The 16,037-nt window shown below is 40.4% G+C and overlaps 1 protein-coding gene across 4 annotated transcripts in view; it reads left to right on the top strand.

The window, feature by feature from the left end:
* Positions 1-16,037, top strand: part of LOC140191055 (zinc finger SWIM domain-containing protein 5-like) — a 171,751-nt gene that overhangs the window by 118,491 nt on the left and 37,223 nt on the right. For all 4 annotated transcript variants that reach the window (XM_072248130.1, XM_072248127.1, XM_072248126.1 and 1 more), the window contains 3 exons: positions 7,977-8,333; positions 12,656-12,804; positions 14,252-14,402. In XM_072248130.1, the coding sequence (XP_072104231.1) occupies positions 7,977-8,333; positions 12,656-12,804; positions 14,252-14,402 (657 nt within the window). The remainder of the gene's footprint in view (positions 1-7,976; positions 8,334-12,655; positions 12,805-14,251; positions 14,403-16,037) is intronic.

Here is a 16,037-nt window from a genome sequence, read left to right as displayed (position 1 = left end):
GGAAGGGAAGCCCCTTTCTTTAAAAAGGAGGACATCTCATTCATCCTGGAATGAAAAGCCTTATCCTGAGAGCAGATGCGGCGGAGACGGAGGAATTGCAAGAAGGGGGTGGCATTTTTGCAAGAGACAGGGTGGGAAGAGGAATAGTCCGGGTCGCTGTAAGAGTCTGTAGGCTTATAGTAGACATTAGTAGATAAGCTCTCTCCAGAGATAGAGACAGAAAGATCAAGAAAGGGGATGGAGGTGTCAGAAATGGACCAGGTAAACTTGAGGACAGGGTGAAAGTTGGGGGGCAAAGTCAATGAAGTCAATGAGCTCAGCATGCATGCAGGAAGCAGCGCCAATGCAGTCGTCGATGTAGCGAAGGAAAAGTGGGGGACAGATACCAGTATAGGCTTGGAACATGGATTGTTCCCCAAAGCCAACAAAAAGACAGGCACAGCTGGGACCCATAGGGGTGCCCATGGCTACACCTTTAGTTTGGAGGAAATGGGAGGAGCCAAAGGAGAAATTGTTAAGAGTAAGGACTAATTCCGCTAGATGGAGGAGAGTGGTGGTAGAAGGGAACTGGTTAGGTCTGGAATCCAAAAAGAAGCGGAGAGCTTTGAGACCTTCCTGGTGGGGGATGGAGGTGTATAGGGACTGGACATCCATGGTGAAAATAAAGCGGTGGGGGCCAGGGAACTTAAAATCATTGAAAAAATTCGGAGCGTGAGAAGTGTCACGAACATAGGTGGGAAGGGATTGAACAAGGGGGGGATTAAACAGTGTCGAGGTATGCAGAAATGAGTTTGGTGGGGCAGGAGGAAGCTGAAACAATGGGTCTACCTGGACAGGCAGGTTTGTGGATCTTGGGTAGGAGGTAGAAATAGGAAGTGTGGGGTGTGGGAGTTGTGGATATGCTGTGTTGGTGCTGGAAGTATGACAATGCTTGTGGGCTGCCCCAACACAATCCCTGCTGATTAATTTGACACACATGATTTCTTATTTCATTATTTTTGATGTACATGTAACAAGTAAAGGTAATCTTCATAAAGATCTTTATATATCTAGACCCTCTTTTTTCATAGTACTGATTATTAAACGAAGGGAAATAACTACATTTGTTGAAAAGGTATATTTAAGTTCCTTTGAAGGCCTAGATTGTCAAGGTGGGTCTGTTTAGGAAGGTAATTGGAACAAGAGCTGCCACTAATGAATTGGTGAGACAGAGGAATGAACAAAGTCAACACTGGATGTTTCACTTTGCAATTGGCTCCTGCTGCCCTGACAACACTAGGCGAGTTGTCCAAGAATAAAAGCTTTTGGACTAGGGATGCATGTAAGCCCACTTGTCAAAATTTTCTTCACTCCTTATTGAGTTGTACTCTTGACAAGTGTTTACATGTTTATAAGCTCGGATGTTACTTTAGCTCATTACTGCCCTCGGTTCTAATTTGACATGGGAGCAAGCGTGGACTCAACAGGTGTCTGCCTGAAGCCCTCAGTGCCTTTGAGGCTTCATACTATATAATGCCCCATAAGTTTCTTGTATATGTGTATGCCCTTTGTGTCCATTTATCTTGTATTGATTTGTCTGTTTGATTTTGGAAATACAATGTCAGTAAGCAGCTTACTGTTTACACTTAAGCCTGAATCGTTCAGAGTTGTGCCTTAGACGTAGCCCTGGATCAATGTTGCAAATTAGCAAGTTAACTGAGATGGTGGGCTGCAGAGGCAGCTTGTGAACTTGCCGGAAATTGGTTGAATGATAATGGTTTCAGGAGGTAGCTATTTATCCATCCCTGCTCAGTGACTATTTCCTAAAAAAAAATTATTCCCAGGCATTAGGTTTTTTTTGTTGGATACAGGATAACGACAGTACACATCTAATTTGAAAGCTTTTGTCTGTTCATACCTGCTGTATTTCCACATGATGCCACTGTTCCACCAGGCCTCCTGGTGTGCACATGCTGACAGCGTAAATGTACCTTGCCTGTCACACTTGCTGGAGCAGAAAACCAAATACAGTACATTTAATTTTTTTCTCCCCCTGAAAATACTGAACTTGTCTTAAAGTGACTTGATTCAGCAGTAGATGTATTTTAAATGTACTTACTGCTCTTTTTTAAATTTGCAAGCTTTGTTCCTGATCTGTTTGATCCCCATTTAGCCCCCCCATCTCCACCCCCAGCCAGCTTTCGCTTCATCCAGCTGTGAACAGTCACCGTGCTCTCAATAAATGAACTGAGTTTCTGTTGTACTGTTCAGCACTTATTACAATGCTGTTTATTTTGTAAATACATGCAGGCATTGTATATATACACATTTTAATCAATGTCCATTCTTTTACCTCCAACTTAATTTTTTGTTCTTTAATTGTTGAAGGATTTTGTTGTATGTCACGCCTTGACCAACACACCACAGCAAAATCCTTGTACGTGTCCCTATACTACACCGATTCTAAAAAAGCTGTGTTTGAGGAGTTAAGTCTTTGAAGAAGAAATGCATGTTAGAAAAGGCCAAAGCCATTGTGTAGCAATTTTAAACTCATAAACTCAAGAACCAAAAAATAGTTGACATTTAACTCTTAATTGCAAAAAAATATATAGCTGAAGTTCAAATTTAATCTTTGTTCTTCAGCAGAGCAAATTTGTGCAAGTTCAAATACTTAGAATGTTGACTGGAAATGTTAACGCTAAAGTGCTATCGTTTCATCACCTCATTCCTCATCACTTTTACAACTTGGTGTTGATTTCTGAATTCTGCCCTTGGCTGAGTATTAGTTCTTTAACCTCCTTGAGTTGGAAGGTCATGGGTTTAAGCCCCACTCCAGAGTCTTTCTTGAGCACAGAATCCAGACTGGTTCTCGGCATCAAGGATGAACTACACAATTGGATGGAAGAATTATTAAACAGAGTTGGCTTCTTTTAAGTTTGAGTAAACAAGATATTCTGGAGATGCTGGAAATTCAGAAAGCGCACAAAATGCTGGAGGAACTCAAGTCAGGCAGCATCTTTGGAGAGGAATAAATAGTCAATCTTTTGGGCTGAGACCCTTCATCAGACAGATCCTTCATAAGTTTGAGTGATTTCCCAGAACAGGAGTTCTCCCAGTATTTTTTTGAACCAACTCGTTACTGTTATTCTCATTGTGCAAGCAAACTTCTTCCCTACCCTTGCCCACATTGAGCTTCATTTCAGTCGTTAAATTTCATTGAGCTTGTTATAACGTAAGCCAAGGGAACAGTCTGCAGGTAATACTTTTCCGGCTGCCTTTTGGAGGGTGGTGGAAGTTGCCTGAGGGAGAAACAGTATTTATTTTTTAAAAATCTAATTGTTTAAATTAATTCTTGTTAAAATAATTGCAAGTAAACTGAGGCATTGTAATACTGTTTACAATTGGCGAGGTAAAAGTACATTTGGCTAAATTTAATTCTTATGAAGGTCAGTAACTCATTCAGATGGCTATTTACACTAGCTGAAACTGTGCCACAGGGTAAACACCCAATTTACACTACCTCACTATTTCTGCACTACTGATTTAACATACATTTCTTTCTTGCACTGTATTACTGTCGCGAAGCAACACATTTCACAACATATGTCAGTGATATTAAACCAGATTTTGATATGAAGGTTAGATGGTGACAAGGGCTCAAGTCCAGTGACAGATGGTTGGAGGCAGCCGCGCATGAGCGGCAGTGTGTCACAGACTTACACTGCAAAGAAAAGATGAACTGTAGTTCCCTCTGGGATGAATGCCCCCAGCACAGCCCAATCCTTTGCTGTGTTGTCAGCACTGGATGCAAGTTCAGCATAACCTATTTGAATGGGTAAAGTGGAACTACATGTTCTTAGTTTGGTGTAAACTTCCACCAAAGTTTTTTGTGGGCACTCTGAGGAAGGGAAAGCTGAACTGAAAGGTTAGATAACGGGGCATCCAGGTCAGATTGAAGACCTGTGACCAGTGGTATGCTGCAAGGATCAGCAGTGGGCCAACTGTGTTCCTATTTATTGTATTTGGAGGCATAACACAGTAACAGGCCCTTCAGGCCTGATGAGGACTTGCCACCTAATAACACCCATCTGACCAATTAGCCTCCTAACCCATATGTCTTTGGAAAACTGATCACCTAGAGGAAACACATGATCACAGGGAGAACATACAAGCTCCTTACAGACTGTGGCGGAATTGAACTTGGGTTGCTGGGGCGATATAATAGTGTTATACTAAGCTCTATGCTTCTGTGCCATTACAGTTGTGATGAGAATGGTTAGTTGCATGGTTAGTAAGCTTGTGGATGGCACCAAAGTCAGTGGAGTGGACTACCACAGAATCTAGATCAAGTAGGAAAATAGGCCATGAAATGACAAATGGATTTAAGGTGCACAAGTGCAGAGTGTTGCTTTTTGAAACTTAACCAGACAGGACATTAAAAAAAAATGAGTAAGAGCCCTGGGGAGTGTTGTAGAAGAGATGTGTACAAGTACATAATTTCCTTAAAGTGTAAGACTACTAGACAGGGTAGTGAGGCCTTTTGGCATGCTTGCCTTCAACAGTTGGCCAATGAATACAAGAGTTGGGACTTTGCCTGTATCTGTACAAGATGTTGGTGAGACAACACTAGGAGCATTCTGTGCCTAGCCATAGGAAGAATGTTCCTGAGCTGAAAAAGGTGCAAAGGAATGTGGCTGGGATGAGAGGATTTGAATTAGGAGAGACTGGAAAGCTGGGACTTTACTTTTTACAATCTGGAATGTGGATGCTGACGGGTGACTCTGTAGAAGTAGATAAAATTAGAGGGGCATAGATAAGGTGGATGTCAGTCTTTTTCCCCATGATAGGGGAGTCTAAATCTGTAGGGCCCTGAGGTTTAAGGAGAGAGGGGCAAGATTTAAAGGGGTTGTGAAGGGGCAAGTTTTCATGTAGGCTGGTAGGTATGTGGAATGAGCTGCTACAAGAGCTAGTTGCATTTAACACTTAAAAGGCATTGGATGATACTGGAGTAGGAAACGTTTAGACGGGACAAACACTGATAACTGGGAGTAGCTGGGTAGTAAACTTCTAGGCATTTTGAGTGATAGGTCCAGTTTCCATGTTGTATGACTGACTGAGCAGGAGTGAATTTCATTCTGTCAGTGCAATGTGTGAGAGATGAGATGGTGGCGTGTGTACTCTGTGCTTATAGTAACTGCTGTATACTAATGTATCTTGGGAATATAAAGTTTAGTGTTGGTTTAAAATTGAATGCAGAGTGCAGAATTCACTTGGTAAGAAATCCCTTGAACAATGAGTTGCTGATTGAAGGTGAACAATTGGTCAGGTGTTGACCAGTGGTACAGTACAATGCATTAATTTGAATTTCCATAGTAATCCATTGTTGCAGACAACTGAACAAAGTAACAGGAGTTTTGACCTCCTTTATGAATTTGATTGGAACAGCTGAGACCAAGGAACATGCCATACTTTTTTTAAAAGCTGAAGGCTTGTTTCTCTATTGCAGTCAAAGACAAAAACCACAATTGATAGCTTTGTTTATTTATCAAATATATGTAAAGTTAGTGTTGTGTTGAAATGTAATAGCTCAATTTGTATGTAGGCAGAGTTGCACATGTTTATCTATAATTCAGTATGCTGGCAACTGCGGAGGGGATAGAATATTGCAGTGTACCTTTTTGCCTTTGGACAGACTGAGACAGCTGATTGATTGCTCCCCAAGGGTAGTGTAACTCCTGCCTCTCTCTCCTCTCCACCACAGTCTGTGCAACTCAATAGACGTCCAGTAAACTAAAGACCAGTGTCATCTGTCTGCCATCTATTCATTTATTAAAACTAATTAAGGAAAAATGAGCTTCCAGCAGAGCCTGGGGATGGGTCTGTTCCTCCTGGGGAATTAGGCTGATGGAGGTGCGATATGGTACTGAGCTCGGCAGCTGACATCATCAATTACCACCTCAACAAGGAAGGCATTTGTGAATGTGACTTTTTACTCTTTCTTTCCTTGCTCTCTCTTGCTCTTGGAACAAGCTACTATTGTGATTTACAGGGATAGCAGCTTCATCACTAACATTCTTATTTTTAAGGCTGTTCTGACACTTGGTAACTGGACTGCATTTGGCCATCAGTTGTAATGCCACCTAGTTTATTTACCAAGACAATGGTGAATGTTAGGATTGATGTTGACAAATGTTTCTAGAAAAAAATCTTCATTTGAGTTATTGTTTTGTCACGACTACTACTATGTCAACTCAGGCCTAGGGGGCTGGCGTCGGGCACGATGACGGACTCTCCACTTCTCCCTCTCCCTCATCAGTATGTTCAGTTCATCTACATTAGCCATGCTGCTGTGTTCTAGGGGCGTGTTGACCATATTCTTGGGAGGGCGCTCTGGGTTCATCCACCCGTGCTTGGGCTCCCATATGATGACTAGGCTGGCAGGTAGCTCGGGGTGGCGTAGACAGTGCCCCACTAGTTGCAGTCTTCTCGCCTCAATGTTAGTGGTGAGCATCAGTTGGTTGTTATAGAGCTCGACGTTCGTCATGTGCTGTTGCCAACTCACATCAAGAGCCATCCGGAGCATGGCTTCCTCTGGGGGGAAAAGAATTAAAAATTGCTAAGATTCTATTAATTATGAGATTTTATTAGGCTTGAAGTCAGTCTAGTGGTATTTCACTTGAATGTATATGCCTGATTCTGGGATTGGGTTGAGTATTGCTTGTGGTTGTGTTTTTTTCAACTGTGTATCTGGGAGTCAGTTCAAACTAAGCTGAAGCAAACCAACCCATTTTGAAATTTCTATTTTTAATTCTTGTTGGTTACTGAACCAAGCTTTATTTACACTCTGGATTTCTAAATCCTAGTGGATTCCAGCTCAGTAATTTACTTGTAACTTGCTGCTGTATGGTTTTAACATTTAGTCCACTTTGCTGGCCTGTGTAATTGAGTTATTTGATGCAACACAATGGGTACCCAAACAAAAAAAAAATCATTCATGGCTTTATCTACTGTGAGTAAATTAACATTCCAGGAAGATGGATCTGAACTGAAACCCCTGCAAAATAATATTTACTTTTTTTAACCATTCTGGTGTACATTGAGATTTTGGGTTGTTAGCTTTTGAGGATTTTGAGGTCTGGTTCAGCCCAGCCAGAAAACCTTCAGTTTTGTGTCTGTGCTGTTCTTTAATTCATTGCATTGGCTGCTTTTAAATTCTGATTCTGGGAAACCAGTGTCTGAGACTCCCTGAATTTATGATACCAGTCTTGTCCTCCTGGCATGGCTTCAGGGTTTTTTCAAACTCTACTTTGTGCCCAAATCTTTTGGAACCAGGGAACACCATGCATTGTGACCCTGCTCTTGAATGCTGGTCACCCAGAATCTAAATTAAAATGGAACTATTATAAAAGTGACAAAATGCCCAAATTGTGGACACTTTTTTTTCATGCTATGTTCTCATGAGATTACTCCAGAATCTTTTCTCCAAGTTGTGAAAGAAGGGGGACTTTCTCATTGGACTTGCCTGGATCCAAGCCCAAACCTCACTTCATCTGTGTGCTTGGCAGACTGTTTGACTACAAGCGGCCAGGGAGACATGAGAATTTAGCCAAGATTCTTGTATCCTATTTGCATGTGTATTTACTGAAGTTGTTGTTGGATAATAATCAGGATTTTTGCTTCCTGTGTACCCCAGTTGCTAACCTCAGAGTTTCAGATCTTGAGACACTCTACATGTGGAAAGAAGTTGGTGCAGTATAACAGTTAATATGTCAGTAGTGTTATACTGTTCACTTTTCAATTGTGATGTAATCACACCTTATTATGAAGTAATATTACCACAAATAAGTTGTTTTGTGTGCGAGTTATATGTACTAAGTTGTGCACCTTGGACAAGAGGAATGTTGTTTCATTTGGTATGCATGTATACTATTGAATGACAATAACTTTGAATTTCAACTTGATTTGAAGTCTATATCAAATGTCTGGTTTTCTTGCAGGGTTTCATTTGAGTGGAACTGTGACGGAACTGGCCAGTCAGGGTGAGCCTGAGAAAATATACAAAGTTGCCATCAGCTTTGACCGTTGCAAAATTACTTCTGTGACATGTGGGTGCGGTAACAAGGACATCTTCTACTGTGGCCACGTAGTGGCACTCTCCCTCTACCGTATCCGGAAAGCTCAGCAAGTGGAATTGCGCCTCCCCATTTCTGAAACTTTATCGCAAATGAATCGGGATCAACTACAGAAATTTGTGCAGTATCTTATCACAGCCCACCACACGGAGGTTCTTCCCACCGCCCAGAAACTGGCCGACGAAATTCTATCTTCATGTTCTGAAATTAATCAAGTTCATGGTAAGGATCTTAGTATTTTGTGGATGTTTGTTTTATCATTTAATCCTATACTAGTTCCATATTTACATTTCAGAACTTGTATAATTCTGTTCTGTCTTTTTTTTAAAAAAAAAGCTCTGCGATTTGATTGCCCTTGGCTGTTAAACCTCTTGCTTGTGTTTCACAGTAGCTCCTTGTCATTTTGTGTAGCTTCCTGTTTTTTGTTCTTTCCAGATGTTTCTAAGTGGGTCTCCACTCTTCCAGATGATGACTTCGATTTTAGAGTGGGGAAGACTGGTTTTATTTCTCTTGTTTCATGTCCATAATTGAGTGAGATTGGGTATACTCAATGGCCACTTTATTAGATACACCTGTACATCTCGTTAAAACAAACGTCTAACCAGCCAATCATGTGGCAGCAACTTAATGCATAAAAACATTCAGACATGGTCAAGAGGTTCAGTTGTTGGTCAGAAAAAACTTCAAAATGGGGAAGAAACGTGATCCAAGTGACTTTGACCCTGGAATTAATGTTGGTGCCAGACAGGGTGGCTTGAGTATCTCAGAAACTGCTGACCTCCTGGGATATTCACACACAACATTTACTAGAGTTTATAGAGAATGGTGTGAACAGCAAAAACAAATCCATTGAGCTCCAATTTTGTTTGTGAAAATGCCTTTTTAATGAGGGGTCAAATGAGAATGGGCAGACTGGTTCAAGCTGACAAGGAGACAGTAACTCAAATAGCCACACGTTATAACAGTGGTGTGCAGAAGAGTACCTCTTGAATGCACAGCACATCAAACCTTCAAGTGGATGGGCTACAGTCACAGAAAACCACAAACATGCATCAGTGGTCACTTTAGATACAGGAGGTACCTGGGAAAAATTGTTTGTGTGTTCCCTTCAGACTTTAACACCCACCTTTTAAGTCATCAGGACCAGTTTAATGTCTTCCTGGTGACTTGGCTTTGTTTGTGTGGAATATGTCCTTTTTTATGTTCGGTTAACTCAGCAAAGCTGTCTACTGCGTGCAAACTATTTCTTAATAAAGGAAGAGCATTACATAGCAAACTACTTTCAATGCGGTCCTCCTCTGACCATGATCTGCTAGCTAAATCTTCAGTTTGTCGCATAAGTTGACAGAGTTCATAGAGAAAATGATATTGAAAATTTTTCAATTTTTATGTTGGTGACCAGTTACAAATAATGAGATGTGCAGACTGCTGATCACCGAATTGAAAATGGTCCACTCCATTTTATTGGCAATATCTTGTCATAACACCGTAAGACAGAGCAGAATTAGACCATTCGGCTGATCGAGATTGCTTTTCCATTCCATGGCTGATTATTAACTCTATCAACCTCATTCTCTGACTTTCTCCCCATGACCTTTGACACCCTTGAGAAGTTATCAACCCACACTTTAAATATACCCAATGACTTGACCTTCACTTCCATCAGTAGCAATGAATTCCACAGACTGCTGACCAGAAAGTACTGTTTAAAATGCTTTGGTTGCCTTTAAGGCAGCTTCTGAGCAAAACATGGTTCACTCCAAAGTTTTTGTGCTGAAGCTTGCTGAATGGAGTGAGACCTAGTCTATTCAGTTGGCCTTTCTAGTACAGAGGTACAAGACCAGTTATAGTTCAGTGGAATCTTCTGCCAAAGGACACTCTTTGTAGCTATTTTGTTGCTCGTTTTAAATGAGTGATTCCTGAAATTGTAAAGGCCAATGATAATCATCTGAGTAAAAACGTTCAGACCCTTTGCCATTTCATGTTGGTGTAGCTTTGACCCTTTGGTTAGTGAAATTCCTAACTTCATAGTTCAAAGTAAGCTTACTATCAAAGTATGTAAATGTCACTATATACTTCCCTGAGATTCACTTTCTTGCAGGCATTTACAGTAGAACAAAAGAATACCATAGAATGATACAATGGAGCAGAAAGACTGAGGAAGCAATGTGCAAAAGACGACAAATTATGCGGCCAAAACGTTCTATTTTAACTCCATCAGTCCACAGGACTTGTTTCCAAACTGCATCAGGCTTGTTTAGATGTTCCTTTGAACCTTTTGAATAGAACTATTTGGCCGCAATAAACAGAGGTATGTTTGGAGAAAGAAGGGTGCAGAATTTCATGAAAAGAACCCCTCTCCAACTGTTAAGCAGGGGGGTGGATCGATCATGCTTTGCACTTGTGTTGCAGCCAGTGGCATGGGGAACATTTACTGGTAGAGGGAAGAGTGAATTCAATTAAGTACCAGCAAGTCTGGAAGCAAACATCATACCGTCTGTTTTAAAAAAAAAAGCCGAAGATGAAAAGAGGATGGCTTCTATGACAGGATAATGAACCTAAACACACCTCAAAATCCACAATAGACTACCTCAGAGGCGCAAGCTGAAGGTTTTGCCATGGCCCTCACTGTCCCCTGACCTAAACATCATCGAGAATCTGTGGGTAGACCTCTAAAGAGAAGTGCATGCAAGTCAGCCCAAGAATCTCACAGAATTAGAAGCCTTTTGCAAGGAAGAGTGGGCAGAAATCCCCCAAACAGGAATTGAAACACTCTTAGCTGGCTACAAAAAGCGTTTACAAGCTGTGATACTTGCCAAAGGGGGTGTTACTAAGTACTGCCATGCAGGGTGCCCAAAGTTTTGCTTTGGGCACTTTTCCTTTTTTGTTATTTTGAAGCTGTAAAAGCTGGAAGTAAGAAAGTTTTCTTGCTTAAAATATTAAAGAAATGTGCCATCTTTAACTTTATGCCTTTTGGAAATAAGTTCGCCTATTACTTGCTTAGCTATTCACAGTAACAGAAATTTTGTCCGGGGTGCCCAAACTTTTGCATACCATGGTATGTTACTGACTAAAGTGAGTGAAACAAGTGATTCTGATGCAGGGTAGATGCAATAATTTTATTTCTAAAGAGGGCAGGTGGTTGCAGTGGTTGGTAATGACTCCATTATACATATCGTCAAACTATTTTCTAGGGTCACTTTGCTTTTTCAATTAAAAAAAAAATGGCTATTTTAATTTATCTACATGTTGCTTGGCCAATCCAAGCCTTGGATTGTACTGATGTTCCTTTTTTTGGCTGTTTTGTACTGGGTCAATTTCAAATAACCATTTTGTTTCTTGTAGTGTAGACACATGGAGCAGAGGTGTATTCCATTGTAGAAGACATCTTTAGTAGTTTTGGTTGTTAACCATATTCTGCTATGCATACTCTAACGAAGTGCTGAATAATTATTGGGAGTGACAATTATGGTCTCGGTTTTCTCTTTGGGTTAAAAGTGCAGCGATTTATTACATTGCCACAACTTGCCATTTCAACTTATTTCAAATTCAGATTTACCATGTGCATGGAAACATAAAATGAAATGCGCCGTTTGTGTTAACAACCAACACACCTAAGATTTTTGCAAATGTTGCAACACATTCTGGCACTAACTTAATGTGCCCATAATGGTTGGCAGAACAACACAGAACACAAGCAACAAAACAGCAGTAAAGCCACACACGCGCACACATACGGGCGGCTCTCCAGATCCAAGACTTATCGCTCTGTACTTGACACTAGTCAAATGACTTTGATTATTGGAAGAATATAGGGAAGCATAAATACTACTTGCAACATTTTTACTCTTCAATTGGGCTATAGGTGGGTTTCAAAATTTCTCTTGAACCTTAAACTATTTGATCTTCTATTTGTTAGAAGATGCAAAAGTTGTCTTGCAGGTAAGACTTGTAAGAACTTTGGGAGCACTCCATAGAAGCTTGAGGTAGAAACAGCATTTGTTACGCAGATGTACAAAATAATCTTTAAACAAATTTGCTTCATTATAAAAATTCCCCAAGTCCTAATTAATCTTGTATTTTGCATTCATTAGCAATGAATATGAATCCCATGTTAATTATTTTTGCAAAACTGGCACTGAGTTGCGTTATCAGTTTTCATTTTGGCCTGCAGCCCTTGGAAAAGGAGCTCAAAGCCATAATTCTAGCCTCAGTCTTACAATTCATTATGGGTGCTGGGTCAATCAATGTAATAGTTCTCATTAGTAGCAGGTTTCCTCTGCAGCACCTTGGATTATAGTGCAATAAATTCTGTGCACTCATGGTAGATAAATTTGCATGGCTTAACTTTGCTGTGAAGAGAAGTGGGGTTCACTGCCAGCTTGAATTGGTGTAAATAATTAATACAAGTCTTATTATCCCTGTATGGTATTCTTGCTGCCCCATGAATTCCACCTGTGTTTGGTATCTTCTCGCCCTTCCTCCCCACCCCCCCAAATAAAAACCCAAATAAAATATCTAAAAGTTTGTTCTTTGAATTTCAGGTGCTCCTGATCCCACAGCAGGTGCAAGCATAGACGATGAAAACTGCTGGCATCTTGATGAAGAGCAGGTACAGGAGCAGGTGAAAGTGTTGTTATCCATCAGTGGTTACTATGGAGCTAGCAAGCAACTCCATTCCATGTTTGCTAAGGTAAGAACTTTTACCAAGTGCTTGTCCTTCAGTTGTGGAAGAACAGAACCTAATGAATATTTTGACTTCAACAGCTCTTGACTGTATCTGTAGGAGATATAATTAGTTTTGTTTAACAGTATAATTTCCACGCTCCCCCGCCTCCCCATGTCCTGGCTCCACAATGCTTCCAAGCCACTTGTTGTGTCCAGGTCCATGGTATCACTTCCATTTCAGTATTGATAAGTCTCATTGTATGTACAGCTTTGTTCCTGGCTTTGCCCTAACCATTTCTCAGAAATGGGAATAGTTTGGAATGTTTTGAAGATAGTTCTGGTGGTGCTTTTGTAGTGTTGGCTGGAATATAAAAGGCTATATTTTGATTTTCTAATTTGCAATAATATTCCACTAGCTTATTTTGTTTTATTTATTTTGCAATGTATTCATTTGTTTATGAAGGCATCATACTCTTTATAGTCCCTCGTGCATTGACAAGCCTCCAGGGCTTTCATTGTGATCATTTAGCATTTTTGATAATAGGCAATGAATGACAAGCCCTCAGACTAATCTAGCCAGTGCAGATTACCAATGTCGTGTCTTCAATAGGAATTTCATTAGGGTTCTTCTCTCTGAAACTCTTCCTAACATTTGTTTCTGAGGCTAATTATCAAGGACCGACTCTATAGATCAGCTTATTCAACCAAAAGGGCTCTTAATTGGATTTGTCAGTCTCCACATTAGGTTTGTAAGGATGCTGCATATATCTTTTAATTTATCACTGTGCGATCTGTTGATTTAATAGCAAATGGTTAATTGCTCACTAGGGAGCATCAAGGAAGAAGAACAGACAGAAAGGGGAAAGAAGCCCAAATAAGTTAGTGTCAAGAGGGGAAGGAGTACAAGATGGCCAGTGTAGGTGAGAACTTCCCGTTCCCATTCTGGTATATCTGTCTGTGGCCTTCTCTACTACCACAAGGAGTCCACACTCGGGTTGGAGGAGCAACCTCATATTCCATCTGGGTTGTCTCCAACTTAATGGCATGAACGTCAATTACTCCAATTTCTCCTCTACCTTTTTTTCCATTCTCCATTTGGCTCACCTCCCTCTGATACCCCTCCTTCCCTATCTTTCATAGTCCACTCTCCTCTCCTAATAGAAGAAAAGGTAAGGGCTGAAGGAATCTATCTTCTCCCAGCTTCTCACTTCAAACTCCGCCCCCCCCCCCCCCCATTCACCCACATTCTCCCTCATCTTGTTTCACCTCTCACTTGAAGTGCCTCAGCCCAAAATGGGGACTGTTTATTCCTCTTCAGAGATGCTGCCTAACCTGAGTTACTCCAGTGTTTTCAGTGTTCATTTGGATTTACCAGTAACTGCAGACTCTCTTGTGGTTAATTGTTTATGCCTACTGTTTCTGAAGCTGTTTAGATTTACATGGTTTCAAGAATTTCATTTATTGCATGACAGGTGCGGGAGATGCTCAGAATGCGGGATTCCAATGGGGCTCGGATGTTGACACTAATGACAGAGCAGTTCATGGAAGACCCACGCCTCTCGCTGTGGCGACAACAGGGGACAGGGATGACTGACAAATGCAGAGAGCTGTGGGATGAGTTAGGTAATAGCTGCTGCTTCGAGCATGCCATTACTAATAGGCATGTAGTTTCTTTCAACAGCTCATTTTTGGTATCTGTTTGATTTTGGAGATTTTGCACAATCACTTCTGCATATGTTCTTCAAGATTGTTTAATGTAATTTCCAGTACATCACTATGAAAGCTACTCCAGATATGCAGCAGCATAAAAACACAAAGATTAAAAACACAATAAAAAGCACAAATATAAATACATAAGATAGCTTAGAGACACCAAGTACAGGAGTGTCTCTGCATATGGTACTCTGGTCATGGCATGGTTGCTACATAGCCTCCTCCCTGATGGGAGAGACTTGTGTTTTGAGGATGGATCTGTCTAAGAAGGATTGCTTTTATTGGATTAACTGGAGCTGGCTGGAGATTATTTTAGGCACTGGATGTTCACATTGCTTTAAAATTGGCCAGTCAGTTAGCAAAGATTTTGTTTTTCCAATTAATCCTTTAACTTGGCCTGCTCTCTGCATTGGCTGAATAAGCACCAAGTCTGTATGAAAATATTCACAGGTCTAGCAGCATTAATAGAAGAAAAAGATTCATCGTTTAGATGGCCTTTAAGGTGACGTGTCTTACGGCCAGGAGTTTTGAATTGTTAGTAGGGTCGGGGATGGAAGTGGAAAACATTTTAGTTGGAAAACTTTATAGGTCAGTGGGAAATGTTTTCTTAATGACATAAATCCTACATGTGTAAAAGTCATCTATCATAGTGAAGTATTTTAGCATGCTAGTGAATGATTATTGATGTGGTGATTTGTCATAAGACACCCTGTTTCTCAAATTCCATAGGGATTTTTAGGTTTACCTTGATCAACAATTTTAAGTTTGTAGTTTTAGTCATAGAGGACATCTGAAAATACAGGAAGTGTGTGCTTGGGTCATGCATTAGGGTTGCACTGGGTCTTGAAGGAGTTTGAATCTGTTTGTGTGTGAATGTAGGATTCACCCTGGTTACATGGGGTTCGATTTCCCACTGCTGTCTGTAAGGAATCTGTATATACTCTGTGGCTGCGTGCCTTTCCTTCAGTTGCCTCCAATATTCCAAAGATATCTGGTTAGGGTTAGTGAGTTGTGAGCATTCTGTTGGTGTCAGAGACATGGCAACCCTTGCACCATCCCCTTTTTAAAAAAAAAAAATGCAAAATGACACCTTTCACTGTTTTGGCATGCACGTGACAAATAAGACTAATATTTAAAAATCTTTATGCAATTGCATTAACTATAACAGTGTAAATATGGTGAATTTGTTCATCAACATTGAATCTGAGTTTATTAATATTTCGGTTAAATATATGTTTCCAATGGGAAAGCATCAGTATTAAAACTGCGGCACCTTCAGTACCATAGAGTACGATGGTTCCAGTGTTCGTTCACAAGTAAAGTCGGGAAATTTTGGAAATCTTGGCAGGTTGGGAAGCAGTTACTTCAGGTTGAAGGGCTTCCATCAGAATGATTTTAAATTATTTTTGAACCTGTAATTAGATATTTTAGAAAGACAAGAATTTAAAATGCATATTAATGATAAATTTTAATGCAAGTTGCTTGATAAAAGCTAAAAGAATTGCAGGTTTAAAAAAAAATGCAACCTGAGTGGTCTTGTATATT

The sequence above is a fragment of the Mobula birostris genome, chromosome 32 (genome assembly GCF_030028105.1).
Source record: "Mobula birostris isolate sMobBir1 chromosome 32, sMobBir1.hap1, whole genome shotgun sequence".
Classification (NCBI taxonomy): Eukaryota; Metazoa; Chordata; class Chondrichthyes; order Myliobatiformes; family Myliobatidae; genus Mobula; species Mobula birostris.
This window is presented reverse-complemented; position numbering and strand designations above follow the sequence as displayed.